The following is a 24,378-nucleotide window of genomic DNA, read 5'->3' as shown; positions in this document are numbered from 1 at the left end:
TCAAGCTGTCTTGTTCCGTGATGTTTCAATTGATGATGGGTATCGACATGTCACGGGAGCGTACTTGTGCCGCCTCGCTCTGAGGTCTATAAGAAGGCTCGATGCTTCCCATGATTGAGGTACGGTCATGATCATCCAGCATCTAAGCACCCACATCATAGAGTATCAAAAAAAGAAACTTCATCGCCCCATTTTCTCGCATACACCCAATTCCCACTTACAACAATGCGGTTCACATCCAGCCTCGTCCTCCCCTTCGCCCTCCTCGCCAGCGCGGTCCCCATCTACGGCCCCGACGGCGGTCCCTCGGGCCACGAGGTGCAGATCGAGGGCATCTCCTTCGCCGGATCCGGCTGCCCGGCCGGCTCTGTCGCGGGCCAGCTGGCCTCGGACCTGACGACCATCACGCTGCTGTACGACAGCTTCGTGGCCCAGGCGGGCAAGGACATCAAGCCGACCGACTACCGCAAGAACTGCCAGCTCAACGTCAAGCTGCGCTACCCGTCGGGCTGGCAGTTCTCCGTCTTCCGGGCCGACTACCGCGGCTACGCGTCGCTGCCCAAGGGCGACACGGGCACCTGCAAGGCGACCTACTACTTCTCGGGCGAGCAGAAGCAGATCTCGAGCACCATGACCATCAAGGGCCCCTTTGACGACAACTACCTCAAGTCGGACAGCTTCGGGACCGAGAGCACGGTCTGGTCGCCCTGCGGGCAGGAGGGCATGCTCAACATCAACTCCGAGGTGCGCATCACGCCGCTCGACTCGACGACGCCGGCGCTGTTGACTGTAAGTGTCTTTGCTTGCCTGGTCTATGATACGCTGAAGACGTAGACTGACACACTGGCTGTTCTAGGTCGACTCGACGGATCTCAAGTTCACCCAGATCCACTACCTCCAGTGGCAGACCTGCAACAGGAAGTAAAAACCCCAGTACAGGGCACACACACTTGTCGCTTCATGGGGAGGAGGATAGACACCCGCAACTCTTCTTAAAGACAAGTGAATTAAGGTATCGCAGTTTTACCACATCAGACAGGCTTTCACATAGTCCTAGTCCTATCTTGTCCATAGTTCCCCCATTATAAGCATAGTATATTATCATCAACGAGTGGTATATCCGCCGTTTGCAAAGATGGTCTGTCCCGTGATCCACCTGCCCTCTGTGCAGAGGAACTTGACGATGGGTGCAATGTCCGCGACCTCGGTGAGCCTGTTGCCCATGGCCATGCTCTTGTGGAACTCGACCGCCTCCGGAGACTCTTGAGGATAGAAGAATGCTATGTCGTAGAACAGCGATGTGTTAGTAAGCTGACTATAACAAAATTAGATTTATAGCCCAGGCCACAAATGGTACTCACGTGTGTCCATGGGACCGGGACCGACGGCGTTGACGCTGATGCCACGGCCCTGCAGCTCCTTGGCAGCGCCCCTGGTGAAGTGCTCAACGGGCGCCTTCGAGCCGGCATACGAGGTATAGAAGCCCGTGAAGGCGGCGAGGAGGGAGGTGACGATGGTGATGATCTTGCCGCCGTCCTTGACGTGCTTGGCGCCTGCTTGTAGGATGAAGAATGCACATTTGGAGTTGATCCTAGATCAGAGAGCACCTTCATCAGCAACGTTTTCTTGCACAATAGCACCAAAGTGTGAGGAAGAGTGGCAAAAAATGAGAATACGTACGCGAACATGGAATCGTACTCCGCCTCGCTGATCTCGGCAATGGGCTTCTTGAGCACCTTGCCCACCGTGTTGACGACGATGTCGACCTGGCCAAAGTCCTTGAGGACCGAGGCGAACAGGCCGTCGACCGCGGCAGCGGTGGTCAGATCCGCCTGGTAGAAGCGGACCTTGCACTGGGGGAACTTCTCGGCGAGCTTCTTTTGCAGTTTGGCCGCCTCGTCCTTGGAGGACGGCGAGTTGTAGTGCAGAGCGAGGTTGGCGCCCAGGGGGGCCAGCTCGAGGGCAATCTCGGCGCCGAGGTTCTTGGCCCCGCCGGTGATCAGGGCGACTTTCCCGCTGAGAGACATGGTTGGAGTGTTACACGAGGCTTGGGGGCGGAGCGGCCAGGGTGTGATTATTGGATTTCCTTTGGTGGAGAGCTGAAAGACCAATATGATTTGCTCTTAATTATCGTCAAGTGCATGTATTTCGCCAATCTCCAAAAGAGTGTCCGGGCAGACCGGCAAGGCCCTTTCTTATACCATTTCATCCCTAGACATAAAGACCGTTCGAAGCTGTTTCGAAATTGAGTTCGTGAATACATCATATCTCCAGCTTCCCCCACGCTGTCCGGCGTTAAACTTCTGGTGCTCTGTACGCAGAGCATCAAATGCATATTCCCGACTTGGCTAGCTTTGGCGCGTTCACGTCCTACCTACAGCCATACCCGGAGACAGCGACAGATTGATCAGCGCCATTATGTGGAACCTTGACTAGCAATGTTCGAATGCAGTGACCAGATCCGGTTAAGATCATCCTCCAGCTGAACCTTTGAGGCTGAACCACCCGTCGCCACTGATACCAATGTCTCCTTCTCCCACTGACCTTGAGCTCTTTGGATTCGACGTTGCCCGGGGGAAGCGTTCCATTTATACATATTGCATGCAGTGACCTGATCCAGAAAAGCTCGCGTCGGTCTTCACTCTAGCCTCAACCCAATTACGCAGCACTCCTACACCAATCTGCCTTGTAGTGCTTGACATCATCCATACCAATCGTCCGGAACAAGGCCCCTGTTGTCACGATCTCGGTACCGTTTGACGTGCGTCAAGTTAGCCGGATCCAGTATCCCGCAGCGACGGGTGCGTCCCTTCGGGTGGTGTCTGTGCGCGAAGCATCACGGCGATGCGATTGGGCTGGCGAGACTCTTATTAGAGAGTGCTGCCTGCCACATTCCCTGCAAGCCAGAATGACGAAAGGAAGCGCCACCTCGACGTCCGGGGTCGAGTTCGAGTTCGTAGTGGGCAACAACCCGGAGCAGCTCAAGGGGACGACCAGCCGCCACGTCCGCTCGCATGCCGCCCGCCTGGGATGGAAGGCTCACCACCAGACCTCGTCGTCCTCGGGCGGCAAGCGGCAGGAGCAGAAGCAGCGGAAGCGCCGGCAGACGACCAGGTCTTACAAAGTCACGTTTGAGTGCGTTGAAGTCGAAGAAGTCGAGGAATCAGTGGACGGGCGGGGCGCATATGGACAGCAGCCGCGGCAGCAACCGTGGGAGGAAGCCAATCCCTTCGCAGGAGCTCCACCGCCACCGACCTTCGACTGGCTCCTTGGGGGCCTCCGTGTCGACCCCTTCCGGTCGTACCCCTGCCGCTGGCGCCCGTTCATTCCCGCCGTCGTCGACCACTGTATGCACCATATTGCCACCCCCCTTGCACTTGGCCCTCCTGAGACGCATGCGTGCTAATGCAACCTGAAATAGACATCGTTCACATGGCCCAGGACATACCGGAGTTAGACCAGCCCGGAAACCGAGGCCTCTTGCGGACAAAGTGGTTCCCCCTGGTCATGTCCGAGGCCGCCACCTTCCAGGTGGTGCTGCTCCTCGCCGCGTCCAACATGGTCTCGGTCAAGGGCGTCGCCGGCGCCGGGTGCCAGATCCTGCAGCTCAAAGCCGACGCTATCAACACCATCACTAAGTCGTTTGTCGGCGATAGCGACGGCGGCGGCAGCAGCAACGACAGCAACAACAACAACAAGAAGAAGGAGGAGAGCCAGGTCTCGGACGCCATGGTCGGCGCGGTGGCGAAGATGGCCAGCTTCGAGGCCATGCACGGCAACCTCGAGTCGTACCACGTCCACATGCAGGGCCTGCACCGCATGGTCTCTGTCCGGGGCGGCCTGATGGCCCTGGGCCTCGAGGGCCTGCTGCGCCGCATCATCGTCTGGATCGACTTGAACTCGTCCTTCTTGCTCAACATACCGAGGTACTTCCCGGGGGAGATGTTCTCACTGGAGGAGAGTGAGGACTCTGATGTCGAGCCCGAGCCCAACCCTGCTCGGTTCACGGCTGCTTGATTTAGATCGGGGTGGGATAGGCAAAACCAAGAAGATGGCAGCGAAGTGTTTTTGAGAAGCGGAGGTCCATGTATTAGCAGCGCTGGTCAAGAAACACGGGTCCAATCTGCTGGCGGATGTCCTGCCACTGCTTTCACAAATGGGGGAGAGATGCACACAAATGGGACTTGTCAAAGGAACATCGCCGTTGGAATTATGAAATCTCTTGAGAGTCGGTGTTCGTTAAAGAGTACCCTCCCTATGGATGATGTCTTCTATGTGATTGTGGTCAAGATTTTGCATCATCCGAGCCTCGGCAAGCTGGCGAGCTGTCGTGAACACATTGCGTATCTCCCTTCCATTCATCTCATATTGTGAAAGCTCCTCGACGTGCTCAAGCAGGTCATCAAAGTCCATATTTGCGTCCCGGAGGTGGCAGATCCGAGAAATCAGATTCCTCCAGATCTGCGCTCTCTGGGAAGGAACAAGGGCAGGGTATTGCACCGTCAGCTGGATGCGAGACTTGAAGGCGTCGCTGAGAGTGTCGACCCGGTTGCACGTCAGAATGATGATTCCGTCGTGGTGCTCGAGAGCACGCGCAAGTACCGACGTCATGGCATTGTGTTGGTGGTCGTTGGGCCACCGTTCTTCCAGGAACAGATCCATGTCGTCCAGTAGTATGACACATCCCCATGCCTTCCCGAGTGCGAGGATATCTTCTAAATGACCCTTCATCCTCTTGGGATCGGTTCCGAAATCTCCACACGAGACAGGAAGGAGTGGCATCTCGAGCGATTCGGCCAGGCTCTCCGCAGTCAGTGTCTTCCCGGTGCCAGCAGGCCCCTGCAGAAGCAGAACAAGCCCAGTGCCTTTGCCACTGATATAGTCCGCCGATTGGTTGCCACCAAGAACCGCTGACTTGGCAAGCTTTAACCAGCCCGATGCCAGTGCTTGCAAGGTTTGTTTGGATTTGCAGTCCAGAACAAGATACTCCCAGGCCTTCTTGTTCCAAGCCACATCGGTTATCCCGTCCACCTCCAGGTCAAGCCACTTCTTTCGCTCGAGACTATAACCTTTGATCGTTGATGGCAACATTTGGAGAAAGAGTTGATCGGGGGGAGTGTCACTGGTCATGTGATTAATCACGTAATTGGAAGTAGAGGTCTCTCCAAGGTTCGGAGAGACGTGGTTGTGGGGGGGCATCCGTGTCTCGTTGAACTTTGAAACATCGACCATAAATCTCTCACTATCAGGGTGCTGAGAGATGAGATCTGATCTGGCCTGGTAGGAGACTAGTCGTGCCGAACGACACTTCCAAAATTTCTGACCCCTGCACCAGAGTCGAAGAAGGTCAGCGCCACCATGAAGCCTTGACGGTATCACGGGAAGGTCCTCAACGTCCAGTTCCAAACTCTTATCTGTGCTGAATACCATGGTAAACTGATGTTGTTTTCGTGAGAAGGATCCGTCGAAATCCCAAGTTATCGAATCAAGTTTCCAATACTCCACGTTCTGAGCGGTTTCGCGGCTGGACAGAGACAGCGTAGATGTTGACAGATATCCTCGCATGCTGGAGCCACGGCCGGCGGTCAAAAGCTCCCCAGGCCAAAAGAGGTACTTGAGATAAGGGTAAGTCATCCTCTTCCTGCTGAGTAGTGAGTTGACTGTCTGATACTCCTCGGAGAGTTCGGCCAGCACGTAGTCGAATACGACTTGAAACTGACGCGCCTCTTCATGGCTCAATGTACTCAGGAACGTGTCTTTCCGATCGCGGATACGGAAAATAGATGGGTACGGCGAGGACATCGGCAAATTTGCTTGGAAGGTATGGTTGGCGTAATGTTTGGGCGCAAAAGGCTCACTAATGAAATCGTTCAATTTAGTGAGCGCCTGCTTCAGGTCGCTCGTTGCGGGCACGATCTCTTCCGATGTGTGCTCGACATATCTGTCCGGAGCGCCCGGAGAATATGGTTGTGATGACTGATAGTCCCGGTACACCAGAAAGGCCACCTCCGAGTGCTCCGTCAGAAACGCTGGCAAGTCGAAGATTGGATGCTGGCCCGCCACAACCATCGTTGCATTGCCTCTCAGACTCCACCTTGGTCGGTCCAGGTAGAGATGAGAAACTTGCGAATCAGCTTCTGCTATCCTGTGAACGATGATCGCAGCAGAGGCTTCCTTCCGCGCTTGACCGTGTTGCATAGTGACAGATTTTGGTATTCCATCGCCTGTCATACGGGGGCGCTTTGCCTGTTTCTCTGTGGTGTTAGCAGACTGACTCGAATTCATCGACGTTTTGAGACTTGCCGTGTCGTTCGAGATGTGGCGTGACGCTTCTGGTAGAATAGAACGTTTTCTCATGCCCGTGATCGTGACCTCTGGTTCGGGGTCATTCGTTCGGCCGTGATTGGAGAGGTCCCCAGATCTACGCGTCGTACCTGTCGATTCCATCCTCACTAGGACTGGTGACCAGCGCTGCAAGTGTGTTGTGGCACGCAATCCACCCTCCTCTAGAGTCGTGGGCAATGGCAATGATCGGGTAGTGTCTTTGGATATTGCCCGTGTCCAGAGAGTCCCGAGGGTAGGTCTTTGGGGATTGACCGCGTTTCTTCGTCCGTACATCAATGCCGCATATGATTCTTGCCCCGATCTCCTTTGTGCGATCTCACTTCATGACTGAGTTCGATGGTCAGGATCACCGAGGGCCAGTCGCAACGTTAGCATATGAGAGCGCCGCGAGCTTGGAGTTTCACCGTATATTGCCTGCCTCCGAATTTTCATTCTGATATTGCTTGTTTTGGGCGGGCAATGAGGGGCTGGCTTAATCAGTGACCATGCATGCGCCACTGTGATAGAGGCGCATAATGGGCCAACCAGATGCTCGAATGGTTGTTGGTGGTGCAGGGGGCAAGACAGGACTCACCAGGCTTCGGCGAATCAGACCCATGTAAAATGCTTTTTCACCGTTGCACATTTGCTCAGCCTCGGTGAGGGGGAATCCCGTCGAATTGCTGCCAACCCAAGCAAACAGTACAGCTATCTGCCCTTCCTACCCTCCCTCCTTCATGAGCCAAGCTTAGTAGAATTATGAGCGCTTGTGAAGTTTGTGTGCGTGTTTCGTAAAAGATCATGTCTTCATAGATGGCCGACGGCTCCTCTCCTGGGGCCGCTTCAGCATTCTTTGCGTCAGGAGAGCGGTAACCGATATCACAATCGGCAATCCAAGCCCGACTCCTATCCCAGCACCGATCTGCCACCTCCGTCGCTCTCGATCAAAAGCATGGTCTTTCTGCCAGTCCGCTGCTGCAGCCGCTGGCCAGCTCATGATCGAGAAGTAGTCACTTTCCAGATTACCATCGACAGGGATGACACCACCATTTCTCGTTACCAAAGCCCTGATCTGGAGCCTCATCGTCGCCGCCATGCCCTGCAGCTCGGCTAGCGTTCCGTTGAACTTGCCCGAGTCGGCAATCTCGACCAGAAGCTGGTACGGCTCAAAAGTGTAACCGCTACCGGCGGCCAGTGCTGTAAATCTTGTCAAGATCCGAGTAGACGACAGGGTGTGATTGGCGGGAGGGTGATCTTACGAATGAGATAGGAGAAGTCTGTATATTTCCGGATCCTACTTTCGAGGGTGGACCGGAAAACGACTTGCAGTTCGACACTGTCGTCGCGTAGAGTCCCGTCCAATGCAACAGTATACGTCTCGTTGTCCGCAAGCATGCCGTGGGCTCTCCAAGCTGTGGCAATGGGCCATACATTTTCGGGAAAAGTGCAGTGTTGGGAGGTATCGCACCAGACGAAAGTGCTGAGGCAGACTTCTGGAGGAGAGGCCCTCCCATTGCGGCAAGCGGCCGAGGCTGTGCCAATGATGGTTGACAGGCTCGTGGCCGCAATCAACGATAGTATTGACCTCATGTCCAGCACCTCCGTCCTCGGTAGGCTGAAAAGAGGCTACGAATGTTGTATTCTCAATCTCCGGCTCTTTATCGCGTCAAGATCTTGCGGCAAAGGGCTCACCCACTGCATGAACTTCTAGTTAGGATGTCATATTTCTAACGAATATTTGTATGGGTCTGTGGTGTGCTTGATATCTCTCCGTCGATCGTCGTGAGAAAGGAACAACAAATCCAGTAGGTCGCCTGACGGTGGGCAATAATCACTGTCGAGATGGTAAATATGGAGGAAAGGTTGGGAAAGCGGGAGAGTGATGTCGTCGTTTAGGTTTTAATCTTCCCTAGAGGTCTCAGAGGGCCAAGACGCGCGGGGTCCACCACACCACAAGCTGAGGCAAACAGGACCACCAAGTCAAGGGCTTGGCGAAGGCGTGGTGTTGGATAGTGTGCTCTGCCCAGACTTGGATGCTTGGCTGGCCACTTGGCTGAACTCAGGCCAAGACGCAGCTGTATTCCGAGTGTGCGGGGTCTTCCGCGCGCACCAGAAATCAGGCGTGTCTTTCCTCGCTCTCGACTGCAGCTGGGAGTCCGACTGCTAATGTCGTTCCAAGGGCCTCTCTGACAGGGCTGACTTGAAGGATCTGAATGTAGCTCCACATGATAGTTACAGACCCAGACACCATCTTACATGACAATCCACCGAGTAATTGTATTGTATAATCTAGACGTACGTAGAGAGCCCCTGAGGGCCAAATGCTGTCAGGCGATGCAGTAGACCGCTCAATCCAGGTGACAGCTTCCCTCGAGGCTCTTACTCATTACAGCCTCGACCATGTACTCACTTGGAGAGCACAAGAGACAAGGTATAGAGCCTCGCAACACGAACTACACTTTGCTGTTGAGGTTCTCATTGTATCGGGGCCCGGCAGTAGACCCGGCTCCGGACAGCCGGACAGCCGTTAGTGGGCCAACCCCGCATCCGCTCTCCCTGTGAGCCGATCTCATCAGCGCTAGATGTACGCAGTGCTCCAACTTGACTAGGTACGTCTCTTGGGACCGCCGTCTACCCTTGCACGCCTCCAATGTTGATGAGACACAACCAAGACATGCACCTATCATGACGCCCCTTCCCTTCCCAAGGCTGCCCCCCAAGGCAGCCTACATCTTCCTCAACAACCCCTCCAAGCGCAACGCCCTCTCCCTCGCCGTCCTGCGGGACCTCCGCGCCCAGCTGCACGCGCACCTCTCCCCGCCCCAGTCCCCAGGCAGGCCGCTGCTCCTCCCGGCCTTCCGGCCCTCCCTCCTCCCGGCCCTCGAGGCCGCGAGCCGCGACCCGGCCGCAGAACACGCATGGCTGCTGCACTCGTCGGCCTGGCGCGCCCTCCGCGCGGGCCTGCCCACCGTGCTCGTCCTCCGCTCCGCCCCGGGCCCCGTCTTCTCCTCGGGCCACGACCTGCGCGAGCTCTCCGGGCTCAGCGGCGACGAGGTCCGCGAGACCTTCCGCCTGTGCGCCGAGGTCATGACCCTGCTGCGCCGCAGCCCCGCCCCCGTCGTCTGCGCCGTGCAGGGCCTCGCCACGGCGGCGGGCTGCCAGCTCGCGCTGTCGGCCGACGTGACGGTCGCGCCGCGGGGCACCCCCTTCGCGCTGCCGGGCATGTCCATCGGCCTGCCGTGCACGAGCCCCTCGACGGCCGTGTCGCGCAGGGCGTCCTCCCCGGCGCTGGCGTACCGCATGTTTGCCACGGCCGAGGGCGTGAGGGCGGAGGACCTCGGCGGGGCGGTGGACGTGGTGGACGGCGGCGAGGAGGCGCTCGAGGAGCGGGTCGCGCAGCTGGTGGCCGGGTTGGCGGGGACTTCGGGCCAGGCCCAGGCCTTTGGCAAGTGGGCTTTCTGGACGCAGATGGGCATCCGCGGTGGCGACCTGGCCGGGTTGGAGGGAGAGGGCATGGTGGGCGGCGGCGATGGGTATGAGGAGGCTGTCAGCTGGGCTGGCCGGGTCATGGCGCTGCATGCAAAGGTTGACGACGCGCGGGAGGGCATGGAAGCGTTCTTGGGAAAGCGCAAGCCCGAGTGGAAGACATGAGCCATAGTGGCCTGCATAGACATAAATGTAATTACGATGTGTTTGCTAGCTCTTCTCACCACGACAGCCCAATTTGACCCTGACGTATTATACCATATGTATGCTCTTACTCCTTTTTCCATGTATAATCGGCGTCTTGGTGAGAAGGAGTCAGCATATCACATTTCGGACGAATAGACAAGTGCACTCACCGGGATGGATCTCCGGCTCCTTAATACCGCGTCGAATCTCCTGCTTTCGTTTGTAGTCGATCCCGAAGCGCCTGTCCCGATCCGCGACCTTGGTCTCAAAGTCCAGCTGCCCATCCGCCACATAGCTTGTCATGAGTTGGGGCTCGCCCAAGGGTATCTTGTGGCCTTTGTCCACCTGCCACAGATGGTACACCTTGCCGTACAGATGGATCACGTCCTCCATTTCCGCAGTCTCGGCTGCCTCCCACGCGGCCTCGGGCATCAGACTCAGTGCGCCGCTCCTCTCGGTCGGCCGCGGCATGAAGAGCATGCCGGACTTGACCTCGTAGACGTGGCTGTGCCAGAGCCGGCGCTCATCCTGGTCGAGGGTTTCGTACAGCTTGGGAGTGATCATGTACTCGACGCCGAGCAGACGAGCATTGGGTTCGGGGCTATCGTAGAGGAGGCACTGCCGGACATCTTGGGCTCTTGATCAGCTTCGTCCTGAGACATACAAAGCGTCACGATGTCTAAATACCTTCTGTGAGATGACTGCAGTAGTGGTTCGCTTCAACAGACCTTGTTGGGTCGGAAGCGTACGCGTGGAAGGCATTGAGATGCGCGCAGACATTCTTGATTGGAGAGAAATCCTGAGCAGGACAGATATTAGGCCTGAATTCTCAAGATCTGAATGTAGCTGTGTATCCCATTTGGAATGAACGGGCTCGACGCACCTGAGTGAGTGCAGCTCCTGTCTCGAGGACTTTGCTCTTGGTCGTCAACGGATCGCCAGCAGTAGTGTCCATTTTCATTAAGCTGTGCCAGTGACGATAAAGAAGACAATTTGGGAGCTGTAGAATGTTGAATTCGAAGCGTAGCAAGACCGATGATATGACATCTCAATCTATGGCGAGCTTGCCTCCTGGCTGAGCGTCGTCTCAATCATCCTGACGTCATGCCGAGTTTCACGATATTACACCACGCGGACTCTTCTCAATGCGGTATGTAGATTGCTGATTCCCATCAGCCGATAGGTTGTTCAACATTATCTGAGGAGGAAAGAGTTGTTCTGATTTGTAGGCAAAGACGAATGCTTACATGTGAACGTAGAGTCTTGTGACCGCGCAGTATGACCTCGACGGATTGTCCTTCTCTCACCTAGTCTGCTCTAAAGAGTCCGACTCCTGTTTAGATCTTGCTTTACTGTGATTGAAGATTCAAAAAATTGACTTTACAAACATAAATTTAAACCCAGTCTTTACAATGCCAATGCATTTTGCATTTGATGGCCTATTGGTGTAGGGAGAGCGGAATTTCCGTAACGCACTACACCTCGGTATCCCGGACTCTCCGCCGACATGAATGCTCACCCGCCGGTCATCGCTACGGGGCACCTCACTGACATTGATCAATGCACCAAAGAATACCTGGTCCTTCCTACCCCGGATTTTGATAGTGCGATCCACTACCATACATCTGACTACAAGTAGCTATCCCACTGGTACTCGCATGTTATCCACTGGAGCTGGTGATTGTTGGTTACCCCAAGTGAGCGGAGCACAGAAAAACAACCGAACGGAGTCTGTCCGTGGTTGCCCACAGGCGGTGTTCGTTAGCTTCGGCTGATAATCCGGCAAGTTGGAGGAAACTGAAGCTATCAGGAACCTACCAGATTCAAACATTCAAGTTGAGAATTATTGACAGTATGAAGCTCTCCTTATCCTTTGGGATCCCTCATGCTCAGAACTGTCCTGCGGGAACATCGTATGGAGCCTCAATACCTCGATACGTACCTAGCTGTAGGGCGACTTTGGCTGGCATCATCCAACGATGATCATGGCACATACACTGATTCCTCTGACCAGCAATCCCAAGTCTCAGTCCAGAGAGGTGTTTCCTTGAGGCCAGAGCTTTGAACGCGAACTCACACGGACTTGATCATCCCTAGTGGCAGATGATTCCAGCTAAGCATGGCTATTTCCGGTCTTAGGAGTTCTAGCGCAGGCTTCCCCGCATCCAGCCTGGAGGGGAGCATGCCTTGATATGGGATCCTTGAGACTGATCCGCCATTATCTACACTTAGAGCCCCGCCCCAATGATAAGCCAAGCGGCGGTTTTGCCGTAATCAGGGCAGCGGAATTGCCGTATGCTATCAATGACTCCTGCCGCGATAGTGCATCGGCCCCGGCGCCGATAGCCACGAGGGTGACATCGAGGCGCCAATCAAGTTCTTGATAACGCCAACTCCCCATTGAGGCCCATTGAGGGGTGTGGTTGGAAGTAACCGACCAATCTGCCGACCATCCTCACGCTGCTTCGGATCCCCATTTCCTTCATAAAGGCCTCGAGAGGCCGCACCCTGAGGATCGTTCTCGGGAAACCTTGATCTATCCATGTGCATCCTCACCTAGCTGACCACAATGGGTTCCCCACCGAGGATCGACGACGACGTGTCGCGAGCCGAGAAGCTCGGTGAGCCTGAGCCCATGAAGCCCGATATTTACGAGGGAGAGAGCATCGTGCTCGACGAGGCCGAGGTGTTCCTCAGGGCCAACAACATCAGCGACGAGACCCTCCGAGACCTGCTGGCCGACGAGGCCAATGTCCGCAAGGTCGTGCGCAAGGTCGACATGCGGATCCTCCCCTTGCTGGCCGTCACCTACGTCCTGCAGTACATCGACAAGCTTGCTCTCGGCTACGCCGCCGTCTTCGACCTCTTCAGCGACACCAAGATCAGCCAGAACCAGTACAGCTGGTTCGCCAGCATGTTCTACCTGGCGTACCTCGTGGCCGAGTACCCCTGGACCGCCCTGGCGCAGCGCACGCGCATGGCCAAGGTCGTGTCTGCCTGCGTGTTCGCCTGGGGCGCCGTCCTCATGGCCACCGCCGCCTGCTCGGACTTCAGCGGCCTGGCGGCGTGCCGATTCTTCCTGGGCGTCTTTGAGGCGCCCATCACTCCCTGCTTCATGATGATTGTGGGCATGTGGGTACGTCATATGGCTGGCGCTCGCCGAGTCTGTCTTGGTGTAGATCAATCAAGAAGCAGAATACTAACCAACTTCATCACGCAATAGTATATGCGTAGTGAGCAACCGTTCAGAGCGGGAGTTTTCTACAGTTGCAACGGCGTGGGATCCATGCTGGGTGGGCTCTTGTCCTACGGTATGGGGCAGATCAAGACATTCCCGGTGTGGAAGTGCATTTTCCTGCTCTGCGGTGGAATCACCGTTATCTGGGGCGCGGTACTGCTCGTCTTCCTCCCCGACGACATCCTCAAGGCCAAGCACTTCACCGTCCACGAAAAGGCCACCCTCATCGCCCGTACTCGAGCTGGCCAGACCGGCGTGCTGAACCGCCACATCAAGTGGTACCAGGTCAAGGAGGCCCTGCTCGACCCGCAAGTATGGCTTCTGACATTCTTCGTCCTTCTTAACGAGGTCATCAACGGTGGCATGTCCAACTTTGGCAAGTTGATCATCAAGGGCCTCGTCAAGGACCCGCTCCAGACCACCGCGCTCGGCATCCCCCAGGGCGCCTTCCAAGTCGTCTTCATCCTGAGCGGCACCTACTTCGCCTCCCGCTTCCGCAACGCGCGCACGTGGGTCATGATGTTCTACATGGTGCCGACCATCATCGGCACCTCGATGGTCTGGAAGCTGGACCGCCAGCAGTACAAGGTCGGCGTGCTCATCGGGTACTACCTCTGCGGCGGCTTCGTGTCCGCGCTCGTCGTCGCCCTGCAGATGCCCGCGTCCAACCTCGGAGGCTACACGAAGCGCGTCACCGGCACGGCGGTGGTCTTCGCGGCCTACTGCATCGGCAACATCATCGGCCCCCACGCTTTCCTCGGACGGGAGTCCCCGACGTACCCGACTGGCTGCATCGTGATCCTGGCCTGCTCGGTCAGCCAGGTCCTCATCGCTATTGCCCTCCGTGTGTTGCTAGTCTACAGGAACAAGAAGAGGGACGAAGCCGAGGCGGCCAACCCTTCCCCCGAAGTGATTGACGGCCATGAGGCAGTCACGGACCTGACTGATCTCGAGGTACGCTAAGTCTATGCTGTGCTTGTTAACAACATACATTTGAATGTAACTGACGTATTGAACTACAGAATCCTCGCTTCCGTTACGCGATTTAGAGGAGTATCGCACGTATCAAGACGAGCCTTACGAGCGCCGTGGACGTAGTGGTACGGGTCTTGGGAGCCAAGGCTAAATGATATGAATTTATTGATATGAGCTTTGTTTGAGGGGTTGTCTCTTCAGCTATTACTCCAATCTATGACAAGAGTATGCAGAGCCATTCAATGGTATCTACCACTGCGGTCAAAGTGACGTGATTGACGAGGAAAGGGGTCTTCTACTCAGCTGCGAAAGATGAGGTGCACCAGAAATGCGAGGTTGGCACAGATATCATATGACTTGGCCCTGCCTCAGAGAAAATGGCGTCGAGCCGTGTTCAGCTTGGACTGGCCCAATATCTCCCAACTGACGTTGGCTCGGTGAGTTTTGCCGTAAACATAGCCAACATGGTGTTAGCCATTGGAAGAAAGGCATTTGATATATTTGCGGAGGAATGAACCGACATACCATAGTGCAAGGGGCGGTGGCCTGATTGGAATGAACAACGGTAGACCTCCCTAGGAGACCAAAGTTTAAATGCAAGGTCGTCGAGTGAAGCGGCCACTGAGTCTGTCACGTGTGAGACCGTGAAGCAACAAGAGAGACGATTTCACTTTTTGTCCCCCTTGCTTCCATCTGACTGCTGCACCATGACATTAGAACCATACTCTGGTCTTACACAATGAGGCTCGGCACCATGGGAGTGACCATATTGTCCAGCTTGATCGCAAGTTTCCCCCTGGTATCAGGTAGCCTGGAATCGGGCAAATCATACCTCCTGCGCGTGGTTAGGTACGGGTGCTCCCGAAAGAAGCCGTGCTAGTGGGGAGACGACACTAACATGATGTGGTGGGCAAGTGACCATGCCGACCTTGCCAACAGGACGCTGTACCTCCAACGCGACGAACAGCGTCAAAACGGCGGCTACAGTCTCCTCGTCCAGACGTACCCTCCTCATCAGCCAGTCCAGGTGCAGAGGGGCGCGAAAAGATCAACAATCGTCCTTGACCATGCTCAAAGCGACTTCCTCACGTTGGCCGGTCCAAGTGGCCGAGGCGCAGATCAGCTGCGGGTTTCGACAACCGTCAAGACCGAGGGCATAGGCGCCGAGATCTACTACACCGCATGGGGGACCGTGAAGGACAGGTCCGCGCGTAGGACACTCCTACGATACCGCGATAAGCTTCTCGAGGGCCGACACTGGGTGGCTGTACCCGAGAAAGATGGGAAGGGGGTGGTGACCTGGACGATCTGGTCTCTTGAACCCAGTCCCGCGAATTCCGGACTGCTGCCGGGGGCCGTTGATGTCGATGTGGAAGTTGTACCAGTCTGACTTGCGTGAAACGGAGACATTTGGGAAATTCCGGATTTGATGTACCGGTCGGAGCCGAATGCCGAGCAGTATCTCAACATGCGGCCGGCGCAGCAAAGTGGGTTTAGGGATCGGCAATGCTAGGGCAGAGGCTTTGTTCGCATCTCATCTAGGTCTTAACGGCCATAATTCTAGCCTTTTAGAGGCATCAAACCTCGCTGTATCCCAGCTTCCTTCCACGCTTTCGTCTACCATGGACCTCGTACCCAAACCCAATCGTGACTTGGCTTCAGGGATGATCCACAGAGGTCGAGCAGCTTGCCAATCTCAGAGAACCTGAGGGCAGATTTCCGCTCTGCCAAGACGCACTATTGCTTGGTGCATAGGAGCTCTGCACGTCTACGGGTCCACTTGCGATGCGAACTCCGCCAGTGTCGATGTTGTTTTCCTCGAGATGTTCCATCTCACTCGATCACCATTTAGCTTTGTTTCTCAAGAACGAAGTTCATCTAGCTCTGTCAGAGAAGGAGACTGCGACAAGAAGAAGAAAGGCCAAGAGCGAACTCGATCCACCGGACTCTATTCTGGGACAAACATGGTGCGGAAAGGAGAGTCCTGAGCTGTAGCCTCCGCCAGGCGTGCGGCTGAGGCGCTAGTCTGGCCGGCCATGCCCACTTGGGCATCATCAAATCTCCCTAACCGGCACGCCATGCGTCTATCACTCTACAATCTGCCTTGTGGCTCGCTCCAACGCAGCATCTAGAGTGTCAACCGTCTAGAACTAGATGTTAAAAGTCCCTGATGGCCCAATGGGCGTCCAGCAGAGCCCCCATCCTCAACGGCGGACCGCTGCCCGGAGTGGAGAGATGTCAAGTCCCAGGGCAATGCCACACTCGTAGCTCGCCCAAGGCTTTCCGCGCTGTCGCCGTGGTTCGAGTCGGGGTACTGGCTGCGCCATGCATCAGAACGAGCTTTAAAATCGAATAAGATGCAGTAGGGTCCCGCCTTGGAGACCCGGTCGCACAGTCCTGGGATCCTCTGTCGCGAATTTCTTCAACATCTGGATCCGGGAGCACTCATCATTGTTGCCAGCCAACGCTCCATCGCCAACCATGTCTGCCGAACCCAAGAACGCTTACAACGCGCACGTTGTCGGTGGCGTCGACAATAGCGAACATGAGGGCCCGGCTGGTTCAGATCCGATCTTCAAGACCCCTCTGTGGGTGACTGTCGTTCGTGGATTCCAGGCCTTCTTTGGCTTCATCATTCTCATCCTGTCTGGCCTGGTCATCCATGGCCTGGCGTTGGACGCCAGTGTCTTTGCTCTCGTTTGTGTAAGTTGTGGCCCTATCTCAGTCGGCAACGACTCGTGAGGGGCAAGGTGTACACGGACTGACTGACCCTTTCTCGTAGGGTCTCTTCACTCTGATCATCGTCGGCTACACCCTCCTCAGTGAGAAGGCCGTCGGCTGCCACAAGGCCTACAACTACTGGGCGCACATGTCGCTCGACCTCCTCATGGCCATCTTCTGGCTCTCGTCCATGGGCGCCAACGCTGCCCTGCGCGCGTCCTTCACCGTCTCTGTCAACGCCGACTGCTGGAGCGACGGCAGCGCCGTCAACAGCGGCCACTGCAACATCTACCGCCGAACCCTCGAGAAGCGGGTCGCCGTCGCTACCAAGTTGGGTCTTTCTTGCATGGCGGCCACTGCCGGTCTCTCGGCGCTGCAGATGTGAGTCACTCCGCCCCGGCTAGACTGCCCTAAAATCGCCCGGACATTCTCTGACATAGTTTCTGTCTTCACAGGCTCCTTTTCATCGCCACCCTCGCCTACCTCGCCCACCAGGTCCGCCTGCACCTCCAGGCCAACAAGAAGTCCGGCGCCGCCGACAACGGCCAGGTCGAGATGAACGCTCAGCAGTCCCAGCCCATGCTCAACCAGCAATATCAGCCTCAGCAGAACACCGAATACCCCTCTCAGGTCTACCCTCAGCAGGCACAGCAGCCGCAGGCACCATATGATCCCCATTCTTATGGCCAGACCCAACAGCAGCAGCAACCCCAGCAGTATCAGCAGCAGCCCCAGCAGCCGCCCCAGCAGTATCAGCAGCAGTATCAGCAGTATCCGGAGATGGCTGGCACCCCGGCGCCCGAGCAGCAATACCAGCAGCAGTACCCCCAATCTACTGCCACACCTGCGCCTGAGCAGCAGTACCAGTACGGCTATCCCCAACAGCAGCAGCAACAACACCAGTATGCACCTGCGTATGCCAGCCCTACAGCGACGCCAGCGCCTCAACAACCCTATCACCCGCCTCAGTAAAAACGACTCTGTGGGATGGGGTGTTATTAGATTTGACATACCATGGCGGCTTTGGCTTTGCTGGAGGCATTGGGGTGCTCTCATGTGGCTGTCATTCAACGCTCTTGCGGTATGTTTAGGCCTTCTCAGGGTCAGGTGTTGGGTTTTAGATGCTCTCGGTTCACGCATAGATGATATCCATATCTGTTTGTTAATGCTGCAATTTGATTCTCCAAATGCACCAGTCCGTTCCAGTGGATGATGTACACAGATTTTCAGAACTACTAATCATCAACGCAGTGGCAAGCCTCACACTTTCACAGCCCCACGCACAGCAGACTGCAAACTCGAGATCACGCCGTCAAGCGGACCAAGGCCTCCCCGAGACCACTGGGCGCCCAAGGTCCCCGCAACAGCGACCGCCACGCCGACCGTCGTCCAGCTCGGGAAGCGGCCCCGCCCAATGACCTGGTCTTCCATGGTCTCGCCTCTGCGGAAGCCCAGCTTGTTCTTGACGGCCACGTTGCTCTTGTTCTTGATGTCGTAGGGCGGGTACCGCCAGGCCATGAGGCTGTCGAGCCAGAAGGGGATCTCGACCACGGCCCGGAGGTGGGTGAAGGCCAGGAAGCCGTACTTGCCGTGGTAGGCTCCCATGCCGGACTCACCGACGCCTCCGAAGGGTGTGCCGGGAAGGATGCCATGCATCATGAGGTCGTTGACGGTGACACCGCCGGAGAGGGTGTTGTCCAGGACTGAATACAGGGGTTATGATTAGTAGCCATCATCTTGTGAGCTCGAGATTCCCGACTGAGACTTACTATAGTTGATCTCCGACCTGTCATTACTAAAGATATATGCGGCAAGCGGGTTGGGTCTCGAGTTGATGTCCTCGACAGCCTCTCGATATGTGGCCTTGATCACGGGGCATATAGGACCAAAGATTTCATCGTTTAGCAGAGCATCTGTTACGGAATTCAACGTTAGTTATGATCGACACCGACACCATAATGCGGTTTCAAAGGACGATCCACATACCCTGCGGCTTGACATCTGACACCACAGCTGGGGCGAACGTGTTTGTAGCCTCATTCGACTTGTGCGACTGGTGCACCTTGCCCTTGGTGTTCGCCAACAGGCCAGACAGACGGTTATAATTGGCCTTGTTGATGATGTTGGACACTTGCAAGTCTCCCTCGCCCGCGAACTTGGCCGTCCAGTAGACCAGGCGCTCCACAAACTGATCATGGATGCTGGGATCCACAAAGACGTGATTGACACAGGTACAGATCTGGCCGGCGTTCATGTACTTCGCCCAAGCAATGCGCTTCGCAGCGATGTTGGGGTCCACGCTGCCGGTCACAATCGCGGGTCCCTGTCCGCCCAGCTCCAGTACAACAGGCGCCATGTGCTTGGCTGCCGCGGTCAGGACTATCTTGCCGACCTTGACGGAGCCGGTGTGGAATATGTGATCAAACTTGAGCTCCAAAAGCTCGGAGGTCTCGGCCGCGCCACCCGTCACGAGCTGGATGGCCTCAGGGTCGAGGTACGACTTGACCAGATCGGCCATGAGGTTCTGGGATGCGACAGGCAGCTCCGAGGGCTTCATCAGGACGCAGCACCCGGCGGCAACAGCTGCCACAGCAGGCGCAAACGTGACGAGCACAGGTGTGTTCCACGCGCCGAGGACGAGCGCCACACCGCGCGGCTCCTTGCGGATTCGCGCCTTGCCGATAGTCCTGAAGATGAAGTCGGCCTCGGGGATGGGGTCGTCGGCAGCCCACTCCTCGAGGTGCTCGATCTGGTCCAGGATCAGCTGCTTCATGACGGTGCACTCGACCACCAGCGTCTCCATGTCCGGGCGGCCAAGGTCGGCGGCAAGCGCGCGGCAGATGGCGTCCTCATTGTCGGTCACCATCCACCAGAACTGCTTAAGCTGCCACTTTCGCCAGCGAAGTGACTTTGTCTTCCCGCTGGCAAAGGTCTTGACCAGGCGGTCGTGGGCTTCGGCGGCCTGCTCGGCGGTCGTGTATGGCCGCGCGGCGCTCGAGACGGTGATGGTGCTGGTTTGCGACATGGTCTGGTTGTCAGCACGGAGATTTCGACTGGGAAATGTCCAATTCGATACTGTCACCAAACAGATATCCCTTATTGTTCAAATTGCCCAACAGGTGACTAGATGGCAGCAAGAAGAGGAGACTTGGACTTTACCGGTGGTGACGTATTTTGCATGTGCCTCTGTCTGTATGCTCCCCTGTGCTGACGTGAGGTTGGCCCAGGAGAAAGACCCCAACGCCTCCACATTACCAGAACTCGTATAGCTACTCTGGGGGATTCCAATCCTTACGGAGGTGTCAGTCCTACCTCGCAAGAGAGACTTCGTCCAGCATGCCATCCCAGAGGTTCACTTTACAGATATCACTGACGACATTCGCTTTCCCGGAATCGTGCAATATATCGACGTACAGAGTGGAATATGTCTCGTGATGCCCAGAGTGCGAAGTTCCATGATACTGCTGAAGGTATGATATCGACCAGAGGTCGACCACACTGCGGCTGACTTGATCCATGGCGCCCCTGCAAGTGCTGCAGTAGTTCATTAGTACAGTAGTACGTGCCGTGGCGTGCTCAAGGCGGCTCTGCGATGCAACTTTGCATCCACATGCCCGTGAGCAAGAGAAACAGGCCACAATCTGCAGTCAACAGCCACACAGACAGCGAGCCAGGGAACAAGTGCATTTTCAGCAGATGTACATGATCAGAAATCCCTATAATTCGGGATGCCTGATTGTTCCTCGGGTGTTTCGGTCTAAGAGTATTTGGGGGCTGTGGAGAGAACGAAGATGGCACTGAAGGGCAATCTGAGATGAGTATGCATAAGCTCAAGCAAGCACTTAGTTAATTGGGATAGACAGGCGGCCTCGTAAGCCATGAGAAACCTCTCCTCAAGCGTGACGAATTCTAACCACAAAGCCTGCCAAAATAGGGAGCTTATTCGTTATGTCAAGCAGTGCCATCAATCAGCACATTGGAGGTTACCCTGGCACGGATTCCCAGCGGCATCTGCGGCGGGCGAAGTCGACACATCGTAATTTAAAACGCAGCCTGACTAGCTTCAATTTGGAGTGCATTTCGATGCTAAAGACTGGTCCCGTAGGGTTGACTGAGGAGTCCACGCAGGGCAGAAGAAATGCTGGATAGCTTGAGGCTGTTCTCATCATTCCTGCGTCGTCATCAGGCCGCGCAGGGGGGAGGGGGTTGGGACGTTGAAACAGGATGCTGAGCATGACTTAAGAGATGCCTATTTGGGAATGCATCTCGACGGTTGAATTTACTGAGGCGCCTAGGTCTAACTCTCGGCATATAAAGGGCGTCTGGTGGGTGGAATCTTCCTCCACGATCAATCAACCCTTTCGTTCTCTAAAGGCATTCAATCAACACATTCATTCTCCCAACGCAATGAGCCACATTACTCTTACAGACAGTCTTGCAATATTGCAGCTTGTTTATTACAGCGCTGCACTATTGGCGAGCATTTGGGTATCCGCGCGCCACGGCTTGGCGAAGAGCTCGGGTTGGATCTTCCTCGCCATCTTTAGCACCATCCGGGTTGTGGGTTGCTCCGCGCAAATTTCCACGATCATATCTACCTCGGATACTGCTGTCACGATCGCGACAATAACGACCTTCCTCGGTATCTCACCTCTGCTGCTAGCAGCACTCGGGATTATATCTAGAGTGTACGTGCTGGACCAACATATCCCATGATCGTTTCCAGTTGCTAACGAGAGTTGAATAGGTATTTCTCTATGCTTAAGGCTCCCTGGAGGACAGTCTTCAGCATGGGAATTATCAAAGTCGTCCAAGTTCCCGCCGCCGTAGCTCTCATCCTCTGCATCGTCGGAGCTACTTCCGCAGATTCTCCTGCCGATATCACCACCCAAGCTACCGTCAAAGTTGGAGTAGCAATATTTCTAGCCGTCCTCGTTGTTCTCAGTCTTCTCGTAGCCGGCGCGGCTCTATGGCAACGCAGGACAGGAGCGCATTGGGAGGGTAAGCTGCTAGCGGTCGTGGCGGCATCGCTTCCGATACTACTGGTGCGGTTGATCAACTCATTCCTCCTCCTTTTTTCCACCGGATTCCAGAACTTCACAGCGAAGAATTCGACTGGATCTGTCATGGTGGAATTCTTCATGGCTAGGGTCGAGGAGATGGTTGTCGTCCTCATGTACCTGTGGGCAGGGTTCACACATCAAGTCGTCCCCAATAACAAAGATACGACCAAACGCACCAAGAGAGAAGAATTCAAGTACAGAGCTGAACGGGGGGACTTCGGAGGAGGGAAACTGGGCATGATATCGCTTACGGTCGCAACAATTCTATCCATGTTTCGAGAGAGGGAGCCGGGACCCGAGACCGAGCCACCGAGTCCTGAGCGGATTTTATTGAGGCAGCGAGAGACCAATCAGGTTTGAGCTTAGCAACGGTTCCTTGTAACTAACTACCCAACGCTATTCCGCTTATGGTGGGCATTTCGACGCTAGGTGTGTGTTGGCCTTGGAGGACGGAGCCTGGCACTGGATTACGTACCACATAACGCCATCAAGAGGCAACATTATTAGATTTCTAGCCGCAGAAAACATTATCATCTCACCCTTCTGGTCGTAGATACTCTGTGGCAGGGAAAAAAGTATTCTTTTATTGCTCTGAGAAGATATTGGCAGCTTTTCTTGAACGTATTCCCTTACTTGAGTCTATGGTGTTCAGTGGTCGACCGTCTACGGCATGTGGCCCTTGTCGCCAAGGACGGCTGAAGGTACGTCTACTGGGAAAGGTCGATGGACGATGAATGAATGGGTTTCTTGCCTTGAGCCCAAGTCAAAGTACAAGGGTCTAGTCAGGATATGGCTAATCGCTTCCGTCGTTAGTGTGATAGAGTGCAGCCGGCATGCGGGCAGTGTGGACGGAAGAAGATCTCTTGCCCAGGATACAGGGATATCTCGCTCTTATGCTTCAGGGACGAATCTGCACGCATTGCTTCCCGAGTTGAGAAAGCCAGGAATAAGCGATCTGCTAACCCAAGGCCCCGCACCTGCACACCTCCCTCATCGAGTACCCAAGTGCGGCCACCAAAGGGGAATGATCACACACTTCCCCGCCCGAGCTCCCCAGGGCTTGTCACGTCCCCAGAAACCACGGTTCTCGCCTATTTCATGAACTGCTTCATCATCACCTCTCCGTTTGAGGGATATCTTCCTTCACTCTGCCGAGGAGGCTCCCTGGATGAGCACGACGCCTTTTCATCGGCAACTCGTGCTGCAGCGTTCGCTACCTTCGCCTTGAGAGTGAGGAATCCCCGCTATCTGGGGACGGCGAGATCCAACTACGCCCTGTCCCTGGCCAAGACAAATGCGGCATTGACGTCACAGGAGGATGCAGTGCTCGACAAGACTCTTGCGGCAGTACTCCTGCTGGGTCTCTTCGAAGCCTTGGTCTTTCAGGGGCCGCGGTCCGGCGAGAGCTGGACGGCACATACGATGGGCGCGGCGGAGCTCCTGCGACTGAGAGGCCCGGGCCAGTTCCGGTCCAAGACATCCCATCAGCTCTTCGTCCAGACCCTCACCAACATCCGGACCAGCTGCGTCCAAAGAGGGTTGCCTGTCCCGAGCGAGATTATTGCCCTGGCCGCTGAGGCGAAGGAATGGATAGATCCTAGAGATCCGACCTTCCGTCTCGGCCCCATCATAGACCGTGCCGCCAGCATCAGAGCGCGAGCGGAAACATGCCCTGGGTCGGAATTCGCGCTCGAAGCCTGGAATCTCGATCGAGAAATCACCCTTCTAACCAAGAGCCTCGACCAGATGCTACATTTCGGCATCGCATACGAGGAAGAAGCCTCTCCCTGGTCGTACCTCGGCATCGCCTACCGATACCCCAGTCATCGCGCCGCCAAGTACTGGAACGCTGTTCGCATGATACGGATGTTTGTCAATAATCTGATATGGGACAGTGCTTCGCTCGGGCTCAAAGACACTGGACATTCCCACGGAATCGACAAAGAGACCACCTGTGATCCACTATGCAACTGTGCGTTCTTCGAGAGCCTCCAAGCCGAGGCAGCCGATAACATGGAGATGCTCGCCACGGATGTGCTCGGCAGTGTGCCAGAGTTCCTGGAACGGGCAGAGGCGGGCAAAATATTTCGTCCTTCCGCAAGGACCTTGATCTGGCCGTTGTATCTCATTCAGCAGTTTTCTCTTTGTTCTCTCACGGCGAAAACTCGGGCTACCGCATATCTCTACGAGATAGCGAACGACCTGAACATTCCTTATGTGGCACAGGTGGCGCAAATGTGTGAGCTGCCCGGGTTTGAAGATACCAAGTAAGTAATTAAAGAGGGAGACACGGAATTTTGTGCGCAATAGTAACATTTCCTTTTAGCCTCCATTTGTACCACTTATCATAACGATTGAGATCACACTGATAAAACGCACGGCGCT

The 24,378-nt window shown here is 55.6% G+C and overlaps 12 protein-coding genes across 12 annotated transcripts; 7 read left to right on the top strand and 5 right to left on the bottom strand.

The window, feature by feature from the left end:
• Positions 1 to 225: 225 nt before the first annotated feature.
• E0L32_005950 (uncharacterized protein) lies at positions 226 to 925 on the top strand (the record flags this gene model as incomplete). The annotated part of the gene is made up of 2 exons (XM_031140528.1): positions 226 to 789; positions 857 to 925. The coding sequence occupies 2 exons, from the start codon at positions 226 to 228 to the stop codon at positions 923 to 925; spliced, it is 633 nt and encodes a 210-aa protein (XP_030995458.1).
• Positions 926 to 1,104: 179 nt separating this feature from the next.
• On the bottom strand, positions 1,105 to 2,027 carry E0L32_005949 (uncharacterized protein; the record flags this gene model as incomplete). Its single annotated transcript, XM_031140527.1, has 3 exons — positions 1,105 to 1,280; positions 1,362 to 1,591; positions 1,681 to 2,027. The coding sequence occupies 3 exons, from the start codon at positions 2,025 to 2,027 to the stop codon at positions 1,105 to 1,107; spliced, it is 753 nt and encodes a 250-aa protein (XP_030995457.1).
• An 881-nt stretch (positions 2,028 to 2,908) lies between these two features.
• On the top strand, positions 2,909 to 4,017 carry E0L32_005948 (uncharacterized protein; the record flags this gene model as incomplete). Its single annotated transcript, XM_031140526.1, has 2 exons — positions 2,909 to 3,347; positions 3,422 to 4,017. The coding sequence occupies 2 exons, from the start codon at positions 2,909 to 2,911 to the stop codon at positions 4,015 to 4,017; spliced, it is 1,035 nt and encodes a 344-aa protein (XP_030995456.1).
• Positions 4,018 to 4,239: 222 nt separating this feature from the next.
• E0L32_005947 (uncharacterized protein) lies at positions 4,240 to 6,198 on the bottom strand (the record flags this gene model as incomplete). The annotated part of the gene is made up of 1 exon (XM_031140525.1): positions 4,240 to 6,198. The coding sequence occupies one exon, from the start codon at positions 6,196 to 6,198 to the stop codon at positions 4,240 to 4,242; it is 1,959 nt and encodes a 652-aa protein (XP_030995455.1).
• A 925-nt stretch (positions 6,199 to 7,123) lies between these two features.
• On the bottom strand, positions 7,124 to 7,719 carry E0L32_005946 (uncharacterized protein; the record flags this gene model as incomplete). The annotated part of the gene is made up of 2 exons (XM_031140524.1): positions 7,124 to 7,521; positions 7,584 to 7,719. 2 exons carry the CDS (start codon positions 7,717 to 7,719, stop codon positions 7,124 to 7,126), a joined length of 534 nt encoding a protein of 177 aa, XP_030995454.1.
• A 1,290-nt stretch (positions 7,720 to 9,009) lies between these two features.
• On the top strand, positions 9,010 to 9,975 carry E0L32_005945 (uncharacterized protein; the record flags this gene model as incomplete). The annotated part of the gene is made up of 1 exon (XM_031140522.1): positions 9,010 to 9,975. One exon carries the CDS (start codon positions 9,010 to 9,012, stop codon positions 9,973 to 9,975), a length of 966 nt encoding a protein of 321 aa, XP_030995453.1.
• Positions 9,976 to 10,081: 106 nt separating this feature from the next.
• E0L32_005944 (uncharacterized protein) lies at positions 10,082 to 10,951 on the bottom strand (the record flags this gene model as incomplete). Its single annotated transcript, XM_031140521.1, has 4 exons — positions 10,082 to 10,110; positions 10,167 to 10,625; positions 10,684 to 10,795; positions 10,880 to 10,951. The coding sequence occupies 4 exons, from the start codon at positions 10,949 to 10,951 to the stop codon at positions 10,082 to 10,084; spliced, it is 672 nt and encodes a 223-aa protein (XP_030995452.1).
• Positions 10,952 to 12,565: 1,614 nt separating this feature from the next.
• On the top strand, positions 12,566 to 14,283 carry E0L32_005943 (uncharacterized protein; the record flags this gene model as incomplete). The annotated part of the gene is made up of 3 exons (XM_031140520.1): positions 12,566 to 13,132; positions 13,220 to 14,188; positions 14,257 to 14,283. The coding sequence occupies 3 exons, from the start codon at positions 12,566 to 12,568 to the stop codon at positions 14,281 to 14,283; spliced, it is 1,563 nt and encodes a 520-aa protein (XP_030995451.1).
• Positions 14,284 to 15,110: 827 nt separating this feature from the next.
• E0L32_005942 (uncharacterized protein) lies at positions 15,111 to 15,599 on the top strand (the record flags this gene model as incomplete). Its single annotated transcript, XM_031140519.1, has 1 exon — positions 15,111 to 15,599. One exon carries the CDS (start codon positions 15,111 to 15,113, stop codon positions 15,597 to 15,599), a length of 489 nt encoding a protein of 162 aa, XP_030995450.1.
• Positions 15,600 to 16,690: 1,091 nt separating this feature from the next.
• Positions 16,691 to 17,902, top strand: E0L32_005941 (uncharacterized protein; the record flags this gene model as incomplete). Its single annotated transcript, XM_031140518.1, has 3 exons — positions 16,691 to 16,912; positions 16,992 to 17,311; positions 17,386 to 17,902. The coding sequence occupies 3 exons, from the start codon at positions 16,691 to 16,693 to the stop codon at positions 17,900 to 17,902; spliced, it is 1,059 nt and encodes a 352-aa protein (XP_030995449.1).
• A 288-nt stretch (positions 17,903 to 18,190) lies between these two features.
• On the bottom strand, positions 18,191 to 19,955 carry E0L32_005940 (uncharacterized protein; the record flags this gene model as incomplete). Its single annotated transcript, XM_031140517.1, has 3 exons — positions 18,191 to 18,633; positions 18,700 to 18,843; positions 18,917 to 19,955. 3 exons carry the CDS (start codon positions 19,953 to 19,955, stop codon positions 18,191 to 18,193), a joined length of 1,626 nt encoding a protein of 541 aa, XP_030995448.1.
• A 1,382-nt stretch (positions 19,956 to 21,337) lies between these two features.
• Positions 21,338 to 24,264, top strand: E0L32_005939 (uncharacterized protein; the record flags this gene model as incomplete). The annotated part of the gene is made up of 3 exons (XM_031140516.1): positions 21,338 to 21,618; positions 21,678 to 22,187; positions 22,896 to 24,264. The coding sequence occupies 3 exons, from the start codon at positions 21,338 to 21,340 to the stop codon at positions 24,262 to 24,264; spliced, it is 2,160 nt and encodes a 719-aa protein (XP_030995447.1).
• Between the last annotated feature and the right edge of the window lie 114 nt (positions 24,265 to 24,378).

The sequence above is a fragment of the Thyridium curvatum genome (genome assembly GCF_004353045.1).
Source record: "Thyridium curvatum strain D216 chromosome Unknown NODE_32_length_403697_cov_78.906415, whole genome shotgun sequence".
Classification (NCBI taxonomy): Eukaryota; Fungi; Ascomycota; class Sordariomycetes; order Thyridiales; family Thyridiaceae; genus Thyridium; species Thyridium curvatum.
This window is presented reverse-complemented; position numbering and strand designations above follow the sequence as displayed.